The sequence below is a fragment of the Pristiophorus japonicus genome, chromosome 9 (genome assembly GCF_044704955.1).
Source record: "Pristiophorus japonicus isolate sPriJap1 chromosome 9, sPriJap1.hap1, whole genome shotgun sequence".
In the NCBI taxonomy this organism is placed as follows: Eukaryota; Metazoa; Chordata; class Chondrichthyes; family Pristiophoridae; genus Pristiophorus; species Pristiophorus japonicus.
This window is the reverse complement of record NC_091985.1, coordinates 49,790,367-49,812,785: the sequence shown is the minus strand read 5'-3', so window position 1 is coordinate 49,812,785 and position 22,419 is coordinate 49,790,367. Positions and strand designations below refer to the sequence as shown.

At 41.4% G+C, this 22,419-nt stretch overlaps 1 protein-coding gene across 1 annotated transcript in view; it reads left to right on the top strand.

Moving 5' to 3' along the window:
- Nucleotides 1-17,683, top strand: part of lrpprc (leucine-rich pentatricopeptide repeat containing) — a 187,398-nt gene extending 169,715 nt beyond the window's left edge. Inside the window, exons 32-38 of the mRNA XM_070889342.1 lie at nucleotides 633-837; nucleotides 2,844-2,980; nucleotides 5,172-5,287; nucleotides 11,208-11,282; nucleotides 13,398-13,482; nucleotides 14,095-14,237; nucleotides 17,466-17,683. Of these exons, the coding sequence (XP_070745443.1) occupies nucleotides 633-837; nucleotides 2,844-2,980; nucleotides 5,172-5,287; nucleotides 11,208-11,282; nucleotides 13,398-13,482; nucleotides 14,095-14,237; nucleotides 17,466-17,534 (830 nt within the window). The 3' untranslated portion in view covers nucleotides 17,535-17,683. The remainder of the gene's footprint in view (nucleotides 1-632; nucleotides 838-2,843; nucleotides 2,981-5,171; nucleotides 5,288-11,207; nucleotides 11,283-13,397; nucleotides 13,483-14,094; nucleotides 14,238-17,465) is intronic.
- Nucleotides 17,684-22,419: the final 4,736 nt, after the last annotated feature.

The window sequence follows — 22,419 nt, the reverse complement described above, 5'->3', positions numbered from 1 at the left end:
TTCCTATTATGCAATGTGTTCTGGTCCGTTTGCTTTGAAAAATGATTTATACTTGGGGAAATATCTGAAGTAATTTAGGTGCATATGAATTTTTTTAAATCCTGTGAAAATGAATATTTTTGAAAGAAGAAAACTGGAAATGTTGCTCCTCAAACTGCCCCTTGTGACACTGTGCAATGCCAAAAATGTTTACACGTGACAGTAAAGTGCTCGAAATGTGACACTGTAACATTTTGCAGCCATCCACATCTGTCATCAATTCCCCACCACCAATTGAGCTCAAACTTTCTTTTGAAGCAATGGGTCCCCAAAGAGCTGAGACAATAAAAATGGAAACATTATAAAGATCTACCTGTAAACCTAATTAGCTTGAAGTACCATTTTCATAGAAAATGTTAACTAAAATCACAAATTTAAATTATTTTCAGTTTCAATTAGTTCTGTTGCAGTTGGTCACACAACAATCAAAATACAAGCATTTTCTGTGAAGCTATTGATTTGTGTTGCATCTATTGATGGGGGACAATTCCATTGCACTGATCGGTGAGATTTTTCTGGAATAAATATTGATTCACCCCTGAATAGTTTTATGAATCCTTTTCATAGTTTTTTGTTTAAATATTTCCTTTTAGATGCTCTTACTACCCTGAAGGAGATGTTGCAAGCTGATCAAGTGCCCAGCCAGCTCGCTGTTTCGCGGCTAGTCCAAGCGATGGCTTTGAAGGGAGATGTGGAGAAAATTCAGTCTGTGGAACAATTGATGGGAACCCTGGCACGGTCTATCAATTTGTCCAAGATGCTATTTATCAATAACTTAGTCCTGGCTCATATAAAGAAGTAAGTTAACCTTTTTGTCAGAAATTGTCTCGAGCTGAACTACTGTGAATTCAAGTAAGATTTTTATTTCAGAAGCTTAAAGAAACTTAAGGTTTCAAGCATTGCCTAAGATATAATTTCTTAAATACAAGATTATCTTATTCATTTGGGGATTTTGCAACTATTTTGAAAAGGAAAAATGCTGATGTAAGCTTTCTGATGAAAATTTGGTAAATAATTCACAAAAGCTACACAATCGTGATTGCCTGACATTGCTTAATTTTTAAAACATACATAAATATGTACATGTATGCAAACATATATAAGTACATGGATTAATTTTTTTGAAGTTCGTATTTATATGGATCTTTTGAACTAACCGACAGCTAGTGTTTTATTTTGTAATTATCTTTCCTGCTGTCTTTCTTGCCTCCTCCCCATAGATACTGGTTTCCTGAAAAGTGAAAATTATCATCCTGTCTTCAATCACTGCAGTACTGATGATCAGTAAGATTCTGTCCCGGGCTCAATAAGGATTTGTGTGTTTCTAATCTGGAACATGAGGGATTAAAAATGTAGTGGGATGGGGAATGGGAATAATAATTTAAATTAATTAATTGTTATGAACTTCCATTTTAATTTATTGTCAGCAGGGCTTCATAACCACAGATTCTTAAAAATACTTGATGTAAATTAGCAAGTAACAGACTAAAAATAATTTTAGTCAAGACTTTAATTTAAGAAGACATGAATAGTCCCAAATAATTTGTACCATTTAATCTCTTCTCACTTAGATGAGCTGAGATCATTAGTCATGTGATTCTCCAGTCCAGCTGCAAATCGACCAAGTACCTGTGTAGATTTTAGTTTCCTGTTTTATGATCATTCCCATTGTGGTTTCAACTTTATTTCGTTCAAATAATGAATGCGACTTGTATCTCAGGACTGGGCTGGCTTAATGGCTCATCATCGTCAGTAGTATGAGTGGAATATAAAGTGTATCTTATGGCTGCTCACCATATACTTCATACCACATATTGGCCTAATAATTAAACTAACAACTGGGGGCAGATTTATCCATTTTTAAATACAAACTGTGTTAGTATAGAGATTGCAAACATGTTTGAATATTGTTATTGTGAATGATTTACATTTTTCTACATCTGTTCTCTGATAAACAACCTTTTTTGAAATAGGAAGTAATTCATGGACAGACCTCTTGTGCGGTATAATGCTGCACTGGGGTTTATTAAAATGGGGCATGGTATAAGGATTTTGATTTTCTTGATTTTGGCAGAGATGCAACGAGCTCTTTCTAGTTTCCTGGGATTCAGGATTGCAGGCAAAAAAAGGTTTGTGTACCACTGCCCAAGTCGTTCTGCCAAATCCATATCCAGCCCATTTCTTTATTTTTCTCTCTATGGCAAGTACTTGATGGAGAGTATTGCAACTTCCAGTCTTGCTTTCAGTAAAGATAAAGCTGCTTTTGTACAGCTGTGTGCCTGCATCTCCTTTCATAGTGCCTCTTGAAAAATATGTTAACTCCTACATGCAGCTTACAAATTAAGTGACATTCGTAAAAGGACATTTGTATCTATGTTAATAAATATTTAATTGACTGATCAAGATTGTTATGACTTTTCAGCCTGAATTATTTAGAGATGATGCCTTCGTGCAATATTTGCATGTTTAAGAATTCCGTGCGCGATGTAAACTGAGTGATTGAGTGTGCAGATAACTACACAACAGTCCGTGTCATTTAACATAAGTTTTATTTTTTTCTCTTAAAAGTGCATCTTATTACTGTTGATTGTGTCTAGTCAGCTGTAAATTCTTTTTCTGATTTCATCATTCTGCTTCACTGCGGTAACAGCTGTACAAAGAAACTTCAATAGTTTCCTCATTTTGTAATATTTATGAAAAAAATGAAACATTGATGCTTTCTACCTCTTTGTTTCATGTTCAGCAGGTGCTTTTAAGATTGTAAGTTAAGATGCAATACAACCTTTTTTGTTCCTTTTTTTCAGTAATAATATTGACGCAGCAGTGGATTATGTTGAGCCCTTCTACATTCCAGGAAATGGTTCTCAACAGCAAGTAACAAGTATGTCCTATGTGTTCCGAAAGGTTTTGGAGGAAAATTCTGAAGAAGCTTTGGACAAATGTAAGTTCATCTGATTTATACTCGCTGCTTGCTATGTGTCTGCTGAGGTATATTTCTTAAACTTGGATGGGGAGATGTAAGAGAGAACAGGAGCGGGCAGGACAGGAGATTTACCAAGTGTTACACTTGAGATCTTCGCTGTTTCGGTGCTCCTTATTCTCCTTTCTACTCATGAGTTCTGAAGCCACCAATTAGCTCCATTCATCTAGGATCTTATATCACAGTCTAGCAAATATAGTCTACCTCTCTTTGTCTTTTCTGCCTGAGATAGAGCACCAAATACTGCACGGTTCTGCAAATTGTGACGCATTAGCTGAGAACTGGCAACTCTCATGCCAACAGTGTTGGGTGATTTTGACAGGTGGCAATGGGTTGACTTTGCACCACCATGATCATATAGTTAGGAAGCAAACTTTTTATCAGATTACCACAATTGGCATTAGAGTCAGCTCCAGTCACTTAGTGATCTTTCATCAGATCTGCCATGTTGATTTTTTTCTTTAAAGTCTGTCTCTTTGGAAACTTAAAACAAAAGAGTATCTTTGAGAAATAACTTTACTCCCTATAGCCACTGTGAAAGCAGTTAATCAGTGGTATTTTTTTCGGTCAATTTTCTCTCTTCCCCCTCCCTCCCCCTCCCCCAAAGGCACTGATTCTTTGATGCCTTACTGGGGTGTCATTCCCCCTACAATGTTCTTCAGGGGTATGGTTCCATAGGTGCTGTTCACGCTCCAGTGCCTTATCCAACCCGAGTGAGCATTTTTTTAATGAGTGAATCTTTACAGTGAGTGCTTGCAAGATATTTAATTGAGGGAGGTACCAAAGTCGAGTCTTATCCTGTCTTGATGTCCACACAAACATACTTCCATCAGGGTTGCTGTTTATTAGCAAGAAGCATTATTCCTGGCCAAGGATTCTTCTTCGGGAGCGCTGAGATCCATATGTAGCACAGACCAGAAATCAAACCTGCAATCTTCCTCATCTGGGCTCATTGTTTTAACTGGCTAAGCCAATGAAGAAGATCTGCGACTTTCTAAGTAACTCCTGTAACAATTTAGGAAGAAATAAATATATAGGGCCGAAATTTCCGGCCTTGCCGGGTCCGTATGAAGTGCGCACGGACCCGGTGAGGCCTCGCAAAAGCCGTTTTTTGGAGCGCAATGCGCATGCGATGAAAACCGGCTTTTCCAATCTGTCAAGATTTCACTTGACAGATCCTCCGCATCCCCGGGAGAAGGACATTCACGCGGGAGAGATTGGGCTATTTGTCCAGCGAATGTCCTTCAAACTGGTAAAAGCAGGCACATAGCTTACATTTACCAGCAGAAGAGTTTTAAAACATATAAAAATTAAGTTTAAACAGTCATTTTTATATTAAAAACCCAGTCCATTAAGGTAGGCTTATTTTTAATGCTATTAAAACACACACAAAAAAAATTCCAAAAATATATATTTTTTCTAAAACATTTAATTACATTTAATTTCAATTTAATTTTAAATATTTGAGGTGTTTTATTTATTTATTATGCTGTGTTTAGGTGTTTGGGGTTTTTTCCTCATTGATAGTAATGAGAGTTCGTACAAACAGAGCCTCCATTTTTATCAGTGAGAATACTGCATAGTGATTGGTGGTCCAGGCCCATGTGACTCCAGCTTCTACGTATGTACCTCAAAGACAGGTCCCCATGCGCCCGCGCAGTGAGTCTAAGCCTCCGACCAGGATCTTGCGTTTCTCCAGGACCAACAGGTAGATTCGTAGATTTTTTTCGGGTTGGAGGCGTTCATACGAAGGAAGCCTCCGACCGCAATTTTCTCCCCATAATTTCAATTCAAGGCTTCATTCTCTCGCCCTGATTTCTTTTCCCCCACTCTAAATTTACTTCACATGCCTACACTAACTTGGATAGAAGGACAATTCAGTTAGCAACTGCCTTAACAGTCAGCGTTAGCAGATTCATCTAAGCAAAACAGAAAGTGGGGCTTTTTTTCCCACTCATCCTCTTCCTTCTCCCACCCACTAACCGTTGGCTGACTGAAACACAAGTATCAACTTCTACAACAACATTTTTTTTTAAAAAGTAACGATGGTAGTCGAATGCTAATAGTGCAAGATAGAAGATTCTTGTGCTACATTTTTTTACAAACGAGAAAGGTGTCGAGCATTTTATGTCTGTTGCCTTATATATTGCAGTGAGTGCCATGGCTGAACGATTAGCTAACCATTTTGCAGTGTACAGGCCTGTGACTGATCTCTTTCTACAATTTTTGGATAATGACAGAACAGAGAACGCCAAATTCCTTTTACAGGTAAACACGAATAATTTTGCATTAGTACCGCTTTTATATATAAAAAATAATTTAATAGTTAATATTTCTTTTTTGAAATGAATATTTAAACAGTCCGTGCTAATAGCATTGACTTGATGTTATTGTGCGCAACGATCAGAATAGCTGTTTATTAACTTAGAAGGGTTCAATTTCAACAGTGTGTTCAACTCAGCTCCCTCACAGTGTTGAACACAATTTCTTTTCGATTCCCCCAATTATGTCCTCAACATTTGGTGCTGAATGAAGCACATTTATTCTGCAGAAAATCAAGAGAGAAATAAAAGATGTCTTAAATAATTTTTTTCAATTATTTTTTTTTTGTTTGGTTGGGAAACTTTATTTACAAGAGTGTCTTTATAAAAACAAATATTGAGTGCAGCTGCCTTCATTGAGGTGCAATGCAGTTGAGTGAATGCTCCAAATTAGGCAGCTGGACAATTGTGTATTCTCCTCTGAAGTGCAGCGTGACCATTTTAAAATATTATGGTACAACATACAAAACACTTCCTGTGATTGTTGTAGAAGATAGATATCTGTATTCTCCTGTAATTAGCAACCAGTCGACTAAAAATGACTCCTATAATTAAACTGGAGAGCTTCTATTTCTCCGTGTGAACTCCAGTACGAATGTTTAGATTTCTTCTCTTATTGGTGCTTATACTTCCCTCCTAATTTCAATACATCTTTCCTCTGTGCTTTCAACAAATTAAAAGTACTACTGCATACTGTTAGCAATTTCTTGACAATAAAACTAGTGTAAAACCATTGACACTCAATTCAAATTCTATCTATCTTCTCCATGGAAGTGAAGCTTGTGTGAACAACAATGCATTCTTTTCCAACATATCTGGAATCGCCAGTAGAGTAAAACTGACTCCTGTAATTAAGCTGGAAATCCCCATTTCTCCATGTGAATTCCGCTGCCACTATTTAGACTTTTTCTTTTATTGATGCTTAAACTCTCCATAATTTCAGTACATCCTTCCTCAATGCTGTAAAATGCAATTGCTGCTGCAAGGTGTAAAGATTTATTGCTGTATCATTCAGCTTTTTTTTTTAATCAGAGTCATGTTCTGTCTGTAATTTTCCAACAACTCACAAATACATAAATTCATAAGTTGCCATTACTACATGTTCTGAATTTGCAGTAAATGACAGGGTGGTAATCTTCAGGGAATGAGACAACAGCATTCAGGCTTTTTGATGGTTTAAGATGTAAAACAGAGCAAATGTTGAGTAGTCTGTAGGGAATAAAAGCTGCCATTGACAGTGTACACACATGCACTGACAAAGAGTCTATTCCCAGCAGGTGGCAGCCAAACAATCAGTGATCTTGCAGATTGCTGGGTTCATGGGTACTCACGCTGTCAGCCTGTGCACATTTTTCTCTCCTGACAGTAAACAACACAGCTTTTGCTTGTAATGCAATATGATTAATAAATGCAAAGAGTTAAAGCAAACCAAACCAAACATTGAGCTGGTACAGCCCACAATTAATATCTATTGTCAAATATTGTTGCGCATTTAGACAACAGGTGTATTTGTTATCCCATCTATAAACTCAAAACACAAACATGGCAGCGGTGATGTATTCAGTGTGAACAGTATAACTGCATAAATTGTAAGCAACACTTTTTTGGGGAAGGGGTTCTGTTGTATAAAGAACATGGGAATCTTCACCAGGAGAATACATTTAGGCTCAACAACCCTGGCTCTCTTGAATAAATCAACAGCAACGGAAAGAAAAAGTTAAAATTTCTTTTCAGGTTTTATTTTGGTGAAATTCAATGGATACCAACAATTTCAAACAGCTGTGCATAATGTTACCTGGTCTACTTTCTCCATTCATAGCTGTGAATAATTGTGTTGCTCTCAAGTTGTGAAAGCATGTTGTGTGAAATGCTCCGGATATTCCAGATTTAAATCTGAAATACAAGCAGGTAATACTGGAAATTCACAGCGGATTTAATGAGCACCTGAAAGAGCAAAGACCTGTTTAGATGTTTGGTTCTATTTTGGGTGCTGATTGATCTGTGCATTTATAACATTTTCTGTTTTATGCCAATATTTGCCTTGATAATGACCGGTATAATTCAGGGTTATGGGATTGAGGGATATACTGCTGCTGGGTATTCTCAAAGAGGAAGGGAGAGAGGAAATTGCATGAAGAGTGCGAGGTGGTGAACCTGGAAGCCAGGTGTGGGCTGATGCTTTAAGAATTGGCGCCTGGGCTGTTTTTCTTGAAATCACCTCGGCGTAGTTGCTTGTGAAGTGAAGATCCTCATTCTCGTGAAAGACGTCACTTTTTGGGGCTTGCCCATACTCAGACCTGACTGGTTTTCTTTCATTCTGATGGAACATTTTAGACATTTGTACCTGTCGTGTACTCTTTTGCATAAAACTAGTGTGAGCTTATTAATCAAGGGACAAAATCCCAACCAATGTCTTACGCAAACACCATTCTCGGAATGCAGTAATGCACTCGAACTTGGATCTGTGCCTGAGATCCTGATTTGAATCTTGCCTCTTGACAATTGCCAGGTAGAAGCAGTCCCCTCCCAAATAGAATAGGGCCAGCAATTCTATTTTGATTCATCTCTTTAAATTGTGCTGCGAGCGTTGGAATAGATCTGATCCTTAATGACATACCCTCAGTATCTTCTTTTGGATATCCAGTAAAGCAATGAAGCTCAGACAGACAGGCCAAGGTGAAGGCTCAGATACACGTTGAGCAATAATTTTGAAAAAAGGGAAACAGGTAAAAAGATGATCTGCAAATTGGTCACATTACAAATACCACTGCACACAACTGTATAAATGTAAAACTTAAAACGGCATGTTTTGTTCAGTTTTTTTCCCGATAACTGCAGAACTCGAAGGGTTGGGATGTGAGCAGAAAATGATAGAAATTACAATATATCTGGAGAATAGTGGTGAAAGACGGAGAGTCAGAAGTTTAAAATAATTGATGTATTTTGGCACTAAACTGTTTATTTTTTAAACAACTGTTTATTAGTGAAATCTGAATTTGTAATAAATCCAAGTAAACTGGGTATTTTTGATGTGCTGCCATCTTCCATTTATTATTATTATGGTGTAGGTTTTAAATTTGGCTTATGATTTTGTGCAGGATAGCGGTCATGCACAGTGTGACTATAATTTAGGCCAAGACTTGGGCAAGAAAATATTCACTTAACTGTACTGGACAAAGGACTACTAGTGCAGTGGGTTTCCACACTGCCCTTTCACCTCGGGTACCTTGATTCATATCAGCCAGACAAAGGGGATAACATAAGAACATAAGAATTAGGAACAGGAGTAGGCCATCTAGCCCCTCAAGCCTGCTCCGCCATTCAACAAGATCATGGCTGATCTGGCTGTGGACTCAGCTCTACTTACCCGCCCGCTCCCCGTAACCCTTAATTCCCTTATTGGTTAAAAATCTATCTATCTGTGACTTGAATACATTCAATGAGCTAGCCTCAACTGCTTCCTTGGGCAGAGAATTCCACAGATTCACAACCCTCTGGGAGAAGAAATTCCTTCTCAACTCTGTTTTAAATTGGCTCCCCCGTATTTTGAGGCTGTGCCCCCTAGTTCTAGTCTCCCCGACCCGTGGAAACAACCTCTCTGCCTCTATCTTGTCTATCCCTTTCATTATTTTAAATGTTTCTATAAGATCACCCCTCATCCTTCTGAACTCCAACGAGTAAAGACCCAGTCTACTCAATCTATCATCATAAGGTAAACCCCTCATCTCCGGAATCAGCCGAGTGAATCGTCTCTGAACCCCCTCCAAAGCTAGTATATCCTTCCTTAAGTAAGGTGACCAAAACTGCACGCAGTACTCCAGGTGCGGCCTCACCAATACCCTATACAGTTGTAGCAGGACCTCCTTGCTTTTGTACTCCAACCCTCTCGCAATGAAAGCCAACATTCCATTCGCCTTCCTGATTACCTGCTGCACCTGCAAACTAACTTTTTGGGATTCATGCACAAGGACCCCCAGGTCCCTCTCCCCATTCAAATAATATTCCCTTTTACTGTTTTTTTTTCCCAAGGTGGATGACCTCACACTTTCCAACATTGTATTCCATCTGCCAAACCTTAGTCCATTCGCTTAACCTATCTAAATCTCTTTGCAGCCTCTCTGTGTCCTCTACACAACCCGCTTTCCCACTAATCTTTGTGTCATCTGCAAATTTTGTTACACTACACTCTGTCCTCTCTTCCAGGTCATCTATGTATATTGTAAAAAGTTGTGGTCCCAGCACCGATCCCTGTGGCACACCACTAACCACCAATTTTCAACCCGAAAAGGACCCATTTATCCCGACTTTCTGCTTTCTGTTAGCCAGCCAATTCTCGATCCATGCTAATACATTTTCTCTGACTCCGCGTACCTTTAACTTCTGCAGTAACCTTTTCTGTGGCACCTTATCAAATGCCTTTTGAAAATCTAAATACACCACATCCATCGGTACACCTCTATCCACCATGCTCGTTATATCCTCAAAGAATTCCAGTAAATTAAACATGATTTCCCCTTCATGAATCCATGTTGCGTCTGCTTGATTGCACTATTCCTATCTAGATGTCCCGCTATTTCTTCCTTAATGATAGCTTCAAGCATTTTCCCCACTACAGATGTTAAACTAACCGGCCTATAGTTACCTGCCTTTTGTCTGCTCCCTTTTTTAAACAGAGGTGTTACATTAGCTGCTTTCCAATCCGCTGGTACCTCCCCAGAGTCCAGAGAATTTTGGTAGATTATAACGAATGCATCTGCTATAACTTTCGCCATCTCTTAATACCCTGGGATGCATTTCATCAGGACCAGGGGACTTGTCTACCTTGAGTCCCATTAGCCTGTCCAGCACTACCCTCCTAGTGATAGTGATTGTCTCAAGGTCCTCCCTTCCCACATTCCTGTGACCAGCAATTTTTGGCATGGTTTTTGTGTCTTCCACTGTGAAGACCGAAGCAAAATAATTATTTAAGGTCTGAGCCATTTCCACATTTCCCATTATTAAATACCCCTTCTCATCTTCTCCTGCCTGTTGCCTCCTGTCTGGTAATTGTAGATGTCCTCTGTATGGTCAGCTTGGGCAATCTGAAATAGGTGTGGGCTCACTGTATAACACTTAAATTTACCACAAATTGGTACAAGAACGGCAGTTTACTCAGGCCACAGAGATAGCTGGTGTAGAATACAGTAGGGGTTAATCTGTTGGACAGAATAGAGGAATCTTTTACTCTATTTGGTCTTGTAATACCTGGCTTGGTGGTATAGTTTTAGCGTCCAAAATCTGGAGTTCCATAATGTTCCGGAATCCGGACACTGGGATGGTCCGGAATCCGGAAAATGTTCCAAAATCCAGGCCCATTCCGTCGTCCAACCTCCCTCGTCCCGCTCGGCCGGCCCGACCGACCTCGCTGCTCCCGCTCGGCCGGCCCGACCAACCTCCACCGGACCCCCCCTTTACTTCAGCCCGAAAGACGTTCTGAAATCCGGAGATACCCGAAATCCGGAATGGCCTCGATCCCGAGGTTTCGGATTTCAGATGCTCTACCTGTAACTTCAAAATGAAAATGTGTTCCATTATTTATCACTAACATCCTCACCTTAAATCACAGAATATGTACATAGTGGAATTACATTGTTTAATGTCCAACCACTTATAGAAATTGGTACTTTTAGGATTAAATAATTTAAATGTTAAATAGTTAGTCTGTCTATCTATATATAATATGCCCTATGTTTGTTAAGTCACATATATGGCACCCATCACTTCAGTGTATAAGTACTGAACTAAGTATTTGGCCCAAGAACTACCCTCTCTTTCAACAGATTATTCATTTAAATGTCACCAATGTCTTTGGGTTTGATGTGTTTCAGAGATGCCCTGCAATTGCAGAACAGAAAAAGAGTTTGGTTTCATTCATTGCTCGGACAGCACAGAAACCTGGGCAGGTAAGAGCACTAAAGAGCCATCAAAATGTTTGCAGTGTTCCGTTTTTATTTATTTTGTATACAGTATAGGGAAAAAGTGTTTGTTTCTTTTAGGAAATTCCACCTACTCGCATTGAGCCATATTTCTGTGTTTTTTAGCCAAGGGATTGGACAGGGACTTGCCCCTTAGGTGCTATCAGTAACAATTTGCACACTTTAACAGTCTGTCGAAGGTGTTGAACACGTGGCTATGGTGACTCATCCTCCCAATGTTTTTACCCCATAGGAAAGTTACCCTCTGCTAGCCCCTCACCCACCTCATTCACAATCAACAATGCAGCTAAGATTTATCATAGAGGAGGTAAATTCACCCTACCTCATAGAAAATTATCTTTATAATAAATTGAAGAATGATCCCAGAAATATAGGGCCCAAGTTTCCACAGGATAAAAAACGGGCGGCGCCCCTCCGAGCTGGGCGCCCGTTTTTCGCCCCTAAAACGGCGCCAGAAAAAAAACACGCTATTCTCGAGCGCTTTGCAGCTCCTTGTCTGTTTAGCGCGGCGCCCAGGGGGGCGGAGCCTACACTCGCGCCGATTTTGTAAGTGGGAGGGTACTATTTAAATTAGTTTTTTTCCTGCCGGCAACGCTGCGCGTGCGCGTTGGAGCGTTCGTGCATGCTCAGTGTGAAGAAAACATTGGCACTCGGCCATTTTTGTAGTTCTTTGTAGCTGTTTAATTTTTGAACATTTTTTAATAAAACCACATTGCCATCAGCACATCAGCACTGAGGCTTCCCTTCTCACTGTCTCCTTCCCCTCCCTCCCCTGCGCGGCAACAAGCCGCTGTCTCCTTCCCCTCCCTCCCCTGCACGGTAACAAGCCGCTGTCTCCTTCCCCTCCCTCCCCTGCACGGTAACAAACCGCTGTCTCCTTCCCCTCCCTCCCCTGCACGGTAACAAGCCGCTGTCTCCTTCCCCTCCCTCCCCTGCACGGTAACAAACCGCTGTCTCCTTCCCCTCCCTCCCCTGCACGGTAACAAGCCGCTGTCTCCTTCCCCTCCCTCCCCTGCGCGGCAACAAGCCGCTGTCTCCTTCCCCTCCCTCCCCTGCGCGGCAACAAACGGCGGTTTCCTTCGAACGATGGCTGAAGCACTTTCACACAGGTAGGAAGATGGTTTATTTAATCTTTTCTTTGCTTATAAATGTTTATTCAGGTTGGATTTATTTGTATAATATTTGTAGAAGTATAAATAAGGATTGATTGTAGAATTTAATGACTTCCCTTCCCCCCTCCCACCTCCCACCCCGTTCTGGACGCCTAATTTGTAACCTGCGCCTGATTTTTTAATGTGTAGAACAGGTTTTTTCAGTTCGACAAAAATCTTCACTGGCTCCATTCTACTTTAGTTTGGAGTACGTTTTCACTGTGGAAACTTTGAAATCAGGCGTCAGTGGCCGGACACGCCCCCTTTTGAAGAAAAAATTCTGTTCTAAAGTAGAACTGTTCTACCTCACTAGAACTGCAGAAAAAAAAATGTGGAGAATTGCGATTTCTAAGATAGTCCGTTCTCCACCAGTTGCTCCTAAAAATCAGGTGCAAATCATGTGGAAACTTGGGCCCATAGTCTCAGTTGATCATCTAATAATGAAAATCTACTGCTGTGTAACTGGCTTTCAAAAATAACTATCCAGAAAGGGATGACCGTATAAGAAATTTTGGCAACATAAAAGGCTAAGGGGTCGAACAAGTTTGTTCCTTTTTGCATAGATCAACGCCACCATTACCTTCAAATTCTTTCTTTCTCCAGTAGAGTCATCTGATGTACCCATTTGTACTGTCTGCTTTAATGATTTTCTTTAGTAATGTATTGCCCAATTCTATACACTTTGGGTAAAAAAAATATCTATCTGACTTCCAAACATACACAATGCTAACAGATCCTCTGTTCAGCCTGCAATGTTGCAAGAAAAAAATCTTAATTGTCCTTTCAGGATAATACACTGATAATACATATGTAGAAGAATGCAGGAATAGAGGCATTATCTGCTGGAGTTGTTAATCCACCCAGCAGTACTGCTACGGTTTATCCAACATATTGCTATCAGGTTAAAAAAAATCTGTCTTTTTTTCCTCAGGCTCACAAGATCAAAGGGCTGCTTGACCTGATGAAAGATTTTCCAGAAAAAGAAGTCGCATATTCATACCTAATGAAATGTTACGGTAAACTATTGAATGTCATGCTTATCTTACTGAATAAGATTACATTTATAGGCACTGTAGGCACTGCTTAGCATTCTGTGTCTACCATATCTGTGAGGCATCCAAGGTTACCAGTGTGCTTATTTTAACAGGTGTGAGGCTAGGATTCAAAGTCTGTTTGGTGTGTTGGGGTTGGAGGGTAGAAGAAATTAAGATAAATGCCATTGCTGGTAAATTTGTAATTCAGTGATGCTTGCTATGCTGCTGTATCTCTGCGTCATCCAATTCTGGCGTCCTGTTCATCACTGATTTACATTGCCTCACCCTTGGCGGCCTTGCCTTCAGTTGCCTAGGCCCTAAGCATTGGAATTCCCTCCCCAAATCTCTCTACCACTTTCTCCTCCTTTTAAGATGCTCCTTAAATCAACTTAATAAAAAAAATTATCTGGTCATTATCACATTGCTGTTTGTGGGAGCTTGTTTGTGCGCAAATTGGCTGCCACGTTTCCTACATTGCAACAGTGACTGCACTCCAAAAAGTACTTAATTGGCTTTATTTGGAGCAATAAAAATTATATGTAATTTGCAAAAATGTTAAGACTATTAAAAGTCTATTTGTATCTCTTTCTCCAGCATTAGACAATAATGTGGTTTCTGCAAAGGCTTTGTACGAAAAGGTTAAAGAAGAAAAGTTGATGCCAGATGAGCTGTTTCTGAAGCGTCTTGCTGTGTTACTGAAAAATTCAGGGGAATCTGTCTCCTTCACTGAGCCCCCTGTGAGTATTCCCTACCCAAATCATCCATTGTTTCAGCTTCTGATCCATTACTGAGGTAAACCCAGGGCTATGAGACTATTGCATTACTGCAAAGTGCTCTACAAAGCAGTCGAGCTGGAAACTGCTGACACGTTAAATTTTTGTATCAATGAAGATTAGGATTCAGCCTTGGATGGGTGCTTCTCTGAATAGGATTCATTGCTGTACTACGAACAGCATTCTTGGTTCTTTTCTGTTTTGTTTTCAGTATTCTAACAGGTGGGTGTGATCAAATGGGTATAGTGTGGCAGGTCGGTTAGCAAACCCGATGTGCCACTAAGTGGTAGGATACAGGTACAAAAGCAGAACACTGCGGATGCTAGAATCTGAAATAAAAACAGAAAATGCTGGAAATACTCAGCCGGTCAGGCTGCATCTGTGGGGAGAGAAATAGAGTTAATGTTTCAGGTTGATGAACCTTTGTCAGACCGGAAACGTTAACTCTCTTTCTCTCTCCACGGATGCTGCCTGACCAGGTAGGATACAGGTTCCTGCCTGTGATTTCCCACACAGTGAATTCCCAGTTTGAATATACTCTGGAAACTGCATGACCAATCATGGAGAAACAAAATCAGAGAGTGAATCATCTGTGGTTTTTGCCCAGAGAATGGTGGGTGAAGAGAAATAAAGTGCAAGATGTTTAAAAAAAAAAAATAGCATTTTAAAATTAAATGTAAAATAACCATATGTGTAGTCAGCAACTGACAGATGCAGAAGTCTGTAAATATCCCAATTGCAACATTTTCCTTCTATCACTTGATACTGCATTATGGAGTCCCTAATCACGCTGGTAGGGTTGAAGCATTGGATTCCACCTCTGTAATCTGGATTTCAATCCAATCAAGACAGATAAATGAGTTGGGTAACCACAGTCTAGTGGGTATGGCAAACATCAGTATGAAACTGCCTGGTGTTCACAAATTTGCACTGAGTTGACACCCATCCAAGGCTGAAGTGGAAAGATTGACATTAATTTATAAGCGAGTACTCTTTTGGAAGAGTTTTACTTAGTGTCTTACAAGTGGCACCCCTGGTACTATACTGACATGGTGCCGTGAATGGCAATTTCATTCCATTGATTGTAAAATTATGAGATTCCTGTATTTTTCTTTCTGATTTCCCTAGCTAAGTGGGCAGGCGTTGCCCTCCTAAATTTCTATCTAAGCTGCCCAATGAAAAGTCCACAACATTGGCATGGGCTTGGCTTTTCTCATCGCAGTAGCCCTGCTAAGATTGGCAACTTGGTGGCATAAAGCGGACTCCCTTCCCTGTCCCTCTGTCTACTTGTTCAGAAAGAAAATAACTTGCAAGGGCAAATGATATCACCAACAAAAATGAAGTGGAAATAACCGGAAAAATTAGAATTGATATTGTTATTTTACACTAAAGATAGGGAAAACCAAGGTGGTTACAAAGAGAGATCTAGTTCTGTAGACCAAGCTTAACAATGCTTTTGGTTGTCTGTTCTTTTAGTCCCCGATTTTGCTTTTGATTAAAGTATTTTTTTATGCTCATCAAGATATGGTATGTTGGTATCGGTAAATGGAGTTGAGGTGCAGATTAGCCATGATCTAATTGAACAGCGAAACAGGCTCGAGATGCTGAATGGCCGACTCCTGTTCCTAATGTTTCTATGTTCCTATGAATGGGACACTTTATACTTTGTTTCCCACTGTCAGCATCAAGCACTCTGAGGTCCAGTATAGAACATGGATACTGAATAAAACTCTGCCTACACTGCTTTAACACCGTACCTTAGCCCCAATCTCAAGAAGATACCAGTGTGAGACAGCATCTCACAAATCTCAGTGAGATTTCCCCTAATTCAACACTAATTAGCACTAAGTGAGTGGGCAAAAATTTGGCCGATGGAGTATAATGTTGGAAAGTGTGAGGTCATGCACTTTGGCAGAAAAAAAAATCGAAGATCAGGAAGGCCAATGGAATCTTGACCTTTATTGCAAAGGGGATGGGGTATAAAAGCAGGGAATTATTGCTACAGTTATGCAGGGTATTGATGAGGCCACACCTGGAATACTGCATACAGTTTTGGTTTCCATATTTAAGAAAGGATATACTTGCTTTGGAGGCAGTTCAGAGAAGGTTCACTAGGTTGAATCTGGAGAGGGTTGACTTATGAGGAAAGATTGAGTAGATTGGGCTTCTACTCGTTTGAATTCAGAAGAATGGGAGATGATCTTTTTGAAACGTATAAGAATATGAGGGAGCTTGACAAGGTGGATGCGGAGAGGATGTTTCCACTGATAGGGAGATTAGAACTTGGGGGCATAATCTTAGAATAAGGGACGCCCATTTAAAACTGAGATGAGGAGGAATTTCTTCTCTGCGGGTTGTAAATCTGGAATTCGCTGCCTGAGAGAGCTGTGGAAGCTGAGACATTGAATAAATTTAAGACAGAGATAGGCAGTTTCTTAACCAATAAGGGATTAAGAGGATATGGGGCCGTGGGCAGGGAAATGGAGCTGAGTCCATGATCGGATCAGCCATGATCGTATTACATGGCAGAGCAGGCTCGAGGGGCCGTATGGCCTACTCCTGCTCCTATTTCTTATGTTCTTATGTTCTAAATTGTCAGTTCGGTGCCGTGACATTTCCCACCAGGAGTTCAATGAGACTGCTCATACCAATTTTGCGTACGATCCTTACAGACAGGAGAAGACAGTCACCCCATTAGTCTGGGCTGAATTTGAATCCAGAGTTTCAGAAGAGAGGGGGTCAAAATTATAAAACTTTTAAATTTCTAATCCTAAAAGTGAGTGAGCATCAAAAGCAAATGTTTAATTCCTTGGTTTTGACCTATTTTGCATCTCTTCAGTCATTTTGGCTTTTTATTTTTAAAGAGCAAGGATGCAGCACAGTGTTCATTCAGGTTGTACTGATTTATAATAAGGCTAATTCCATCACTGCTTTAAAGGTCAGTACATTTACATGTTAAAGCTCCAACACTTTGGAATGTGACATGTCAGTGTTTAGTCATACTTTGCCTTTCAAAACATAATTACAGTGTTATTCAGGAGATTGTATCTGTTGGGCTGAAAGTTATCGCATCAATACATATTTTTTTTAATGTAATGCTTTAAAAAAACAAGCAGTAGTGAGTCCGCATGCAGCAAAAGGTATAACACTCTATTCAGATAAATCATTAAACATTTTTTCCTCTCAAAACAGGAAAGTTTTAAATTTTATGCAGACAAGCTGAAGCAAGAAAAGGCAGCAGAATCTTCTGATGAAAACTAAGATGAAGATTGAAAATATCAGACATTTTTATACTTTTGACGAGCCAATTCTGAATAAATGTGTGTATTTCTGAAATACTGCAACTTTAACTATATGTTTGATTGTACAGAAATATTTAATGTGACAAATAAAGATTTCAAGGAGACAAACCTTTTCACTTGTGTTCTTTGTGTTCTCTTTCTCAGTTGGCGTTTATATCCTCTGCTATTTTATTCATTAGGTGGTACTTTTTGTTCCATCAGTTTATAAAAACTTTGAAATTACTGTCATTCTTGTGTCGGCCATGGCTCAGCAGTCTCACGAGGCACATAATCTAGGCAAACGCCAGTGTAGTACTGAGGGAGTGTTGCACTGTCAGAGCATTAAATATTGGCCAAATCAGCAACATCAAAAAAGATTATCTGGTCATTAATCTCATTGCTGTTTGTGAAACCTTGTGGGTATGGTAAATTGCCTGCTGCATTTGCCTATATCATAACAATGACGACGCTCCAAAAGTTCTTATTTGGCCGTGAAATGGTTTGAATGTGGATAATATATTAGTATGGATAGAGGATTGGCTAACTAACAGAAAACAGAGAATCGGGATAAACGGGTCATTTTCAGGTTGGCAAACTAACTAGTGGGGTGCCACGGGGATCAGTGCTGGAGCCTCAACTATTTAAAATCTATATTAATGATTTGGATGAAAGGACCGAATGTAATGTAGCCAAATTTGCTGCTGATATAAAGATAGGTGGGGGAAAGCAAGTTGTGAAGAAGACACAAAGAATTTGCAAAGGGATATAGATAGGCTAAGTGAGTGAGCAAACATTTGGCAGATGGAGTATAATGTGGGAAAATGTGAGGTTATTCACTTTGGTAGGAAAAATAAAAAAGCAAATTATTACAGGTTGAACCGCTTCAGTCCGGCACCCTTGGAACCTGAATGGTGCCGGACCATAGAATTTTCAGGACCAGGGGAGGTCATGCCGACCCTAGCATTGCCAGCAGTACCCCAGAGACCAACTGACAAGTGGTTAACTTTGTAAAACTGCGGAGAGACGATATTGAATATCTGGTTTGTAGAATAATATACTAATATAACAATTTGTTATCCTTTGTTTTTTTAATGTTGTGTTCATCAAGCAGCGTTGTCAGCAGTACCCGGTTTAAATAAACACTAAGATCCCCTCACCTGACACCCGGTCGAACTCTCACCTCACCTCCTCTCCTCCCGCCCGCTCTGTAGTGCCATCCACCTGTGTCGTTCTGTCCCTATGGGAAACCACAGCTCCTCCTGATCCCGACCCCATTTTCAGGCGTGGCGGCTGTGAAGCAGTTTCCGTGGATGTAGGGAAATCATTTGCCAATTTCATGTCTGAAAAGCATTTCCATCCAGCCTCCAAGTCCAACAACAAAAAGGTGAGTGGCAGCTCGGGGCGGATGTTGTTGAAAGGAGGCAGCAACGACGTCACTCGGCCCGAGGGCCGCCCCCCCTGCTCACCGACATTTGTGCCCCAGATCTGTGGCAGCTTTCAGCCTATTTCGCTTTGGTTGATGTCTGCTCTGTTTGGAAGAATGGGCTTTCGTGGGCACACAAATGCTTTATCGCATATAGGAATCTGTGTAAAGACAGCAATCAGACTTTTGCTACTGTCTTTCTTACTCTCCATCTTTTTAAAAAAAAAATTACTCAACTTGATGAACACAGGACACAGCGCGGGTTGCGGCCCCCTGCCGGGAATGATGCCGGACCAAAGAATCCCGGACTAGAGAGGTTCAACCTGTATTTAAATGGGAGAGATTACAAAATGCTGCGGTACAGAGGGATGTGGGGGGGGAGGTGCGGTCCTTGTACATGAAGCACCAACGGTTAGCATGCAGGTACAGCAAGCAATTAAAAAGGCAAATGGAATGTTGGCCTTTATTGCAAGGGGGTTGGAGTATAAAAGTAGGGAAGTCTTGCTACAACTGTACAGGGCGTTGGTGAGATCACACCTGGAGTGCGTACAGTTTTGGTCTTTTTTAAGGAGGGATATACTTGCATTGGAGGTAGTTTTGAGAAGGTTCATGAGTTTGATTCCTGAGATGAAAGGGTTGTCTTATGAAGAAAGGTTGGGCATATACTCATTGGAGTTTAGAAGACTGAGAGGTGACCTTATTGAAACGTATAAGGTTCTGAGAGGGCTTGACAGGGTAGATGCAGAGAGAATATTTCCCATCGAGGGGGAACCTAGAACTAGGGGGCATAGTTTCAAAATAAGGGGTCGCCCATTTAAAATAGAGATGAGGAATTTCTTCTCTGAGGGTTGTGAATCTTTGGAATTGTTACTACAGAGGGCTGTGCAGGCTGGGTCATTGAATATATTTAAGGAGGAAATAGCTGTTGAATAGCGGAGCAGCAGCAGCAGCAGCCTGCTCCTATTTCTTATGTTCTAAGTCATGAAAGTTGCTATATAAATGCAATTCTTAATCCAATTGTGGAAAAAGCGCATGAAGCAATAGGATCAAACCAAAGAAATAGGTTATTCCAATTGTTCTAAATTACAATGCAGTCACCTATTTAAACATCGTGTATTGGGTGATTGATAGAGATACTGAGTGATGGGAAATGAATCTTGCATAACAGCTTTCGTACAGGCCAGGTTGCTGATTCTGGTGAGCAGTTGTGCTGCTGTGGTCGTTTCCACATCGTTGATAACTATGGGACTTTATGGATGTGTGGTTTTTGTTGTGTATCTGTAAAGCATGCACTCCCATGTTCTGCCACCGGGGAGCTCATCCACTGAAGTCCCAAGGGATCCCCAGCATATAAGCCGGCCCCTAAGGCCTGTTCCTCACTCTGGAGTGTCTTAATAAAGACTGAGGTCACTGTTACGTTAACCTTTCCTGTGTGCAGTCTCATCTGTGTTAGGAACACAATAACTGGCGACGAGTATACGAATCCAACGCAAAGATGCAGCAAACTGGGCATCCTGGAGAAGTTCTCGGAGGGTGAGGACTGGGAAGCCTATGTCGAACAGCTAGACCAGTACTTTGTAGCCAACGAGCTGGACGGAGAAGGAAGCACTGCAAAAAGGAGAGCGGTCCTCACGGTCTGCGGGGCACCGACCTACAGCTTCATGAAGAATTTCCTGGCTCCGGTGAAACTCACACATAAGTCGTATGAGGACCTGTGTACACTGGTTCGGGAGCATCTTAACCCGAGGGAGAGCGTGCTGATGGCGAGGTATCGGTTCTACATGTGCCAGCGATCTGAAGGTCAGGAAGTGGCGAGCTACGTCGCCGAGCTAAGGCGACTTGCAGGACAATGTAAGTTTGATGGCTACCTGGAGCAAATGCTCAGAGACCTTTTTGTACTGGGCATTGGCCACGAGGCCAGCCTACGAAAACTTTTGACTGTAGAGACACCGACCCTCAGTAAGGCCATTGCGATAGCACAGGCGTTTATGTCCACCAGTGATAACACCAAACAAATCTCTCAGCACACAACTGCTAGCAATGTTCATAAATTAACTGGAACTGCGTTTGCGAGCAGAAATGTACAGGGCAGAAACCACGAGTCTGCAACTGCCAGTAGGCCTCAGGTGACCCAGATGACTCGGAGTTCGCAACAAAGGATGAATGCAAGGCAATTCACACCTTTTGGCGTTGTGGAGGCTTCCATTCAGCCTATTCATGCCGCTTCAAAGGGTATGTTTGCAAGAGCTGTGGAACAATGGGACACCTCCGATGAGCTTGCAGACGAGCTGCAAGCTATGCAAAACCTGCTAACCACCACGTGGCAGAGGAAGATTGGTCCATAGTGGATCAAAGCAACCTTGAGCCTCAGAGAGAGGAGGCAGATGCTGAAGTACACGGGGTGCACACATTTTCGACGAAATGTCCACCCATAATGGTAAATGTAAAACTCAATGGCTTACCGTAGCCATGGAACTGGACACTGGCGCTCGCCAATCCATCATGAGTAAAAAGATGTTTGAGAGACTGTGGTGCAACAAGGCACTCGGACCAGCCCTGAGCCCCATCCACACGAAACTGAGAACGTACACCAAAGAGCTTATCACTGTCCTGGGCAGCGCCATGGTCAAGATCACCTACGAGGGCACGGTGCACAAACTGCCACTCTGGATTGTCCCGGGCGATGGCCCCACACTGCTTGGAAGGAGCTGGCTGGGCAAAATCCGCTGGAACTGGGATGACATCCGAGCACTATCACATGTCGATGAGGCCTCATGTACCAAGGTTCTTGACAAATTTCCTTCTCTTTTTGAGCCAGGCATTGGAAACTTTTCCGGGGCGAAGGTGCGGAACAACTTGGTCCAAGAGACACGACCCATTCACCACAAGGCGCGAGCGGTACCTCACATGATGAGGGAGAGAGTGGAAATCGAGCTGGACAGGCTGCAATGCGAGGGCATCATCTCCCCAGTGGAATTCAGTGAGTGGGCCAGCCCGATTGTTCCAGTACTCAAAAGTGATGGCACAGTCAAGATTTGCGGCGATTATAAAGTAACGATTAATCGTTTCTTGCTACAGGACCAATACCCGCTACTTAAGGCAGACGACCTATTTGCGACGCTGGCAGGAGGCAAGACGTTCACCAAGCTCGACCTGACTTCGGCCTACATGACGCAGGAGCTGGAGGAGTCTTCGAAGGACCTCACCTGCATCAACACGCACAAGGGACTGTTCATCTACAACAGATGCCCGTTTGGAATCCGGTCGGCTGCAGCGATCTTCCAGAGAAACATGAAGAGCCTACTCAAGTCGGTACCACGCATGGTGGTCTTTCAGGATGACATATTGGTCACGGGTCGGGACACCGTCGAGCACCTACAAAACCTGGAGGAGGTCCTCCAGCGACTGGATTGCGTAGGGCTGCGGCTGAAGAGGTCGAAAT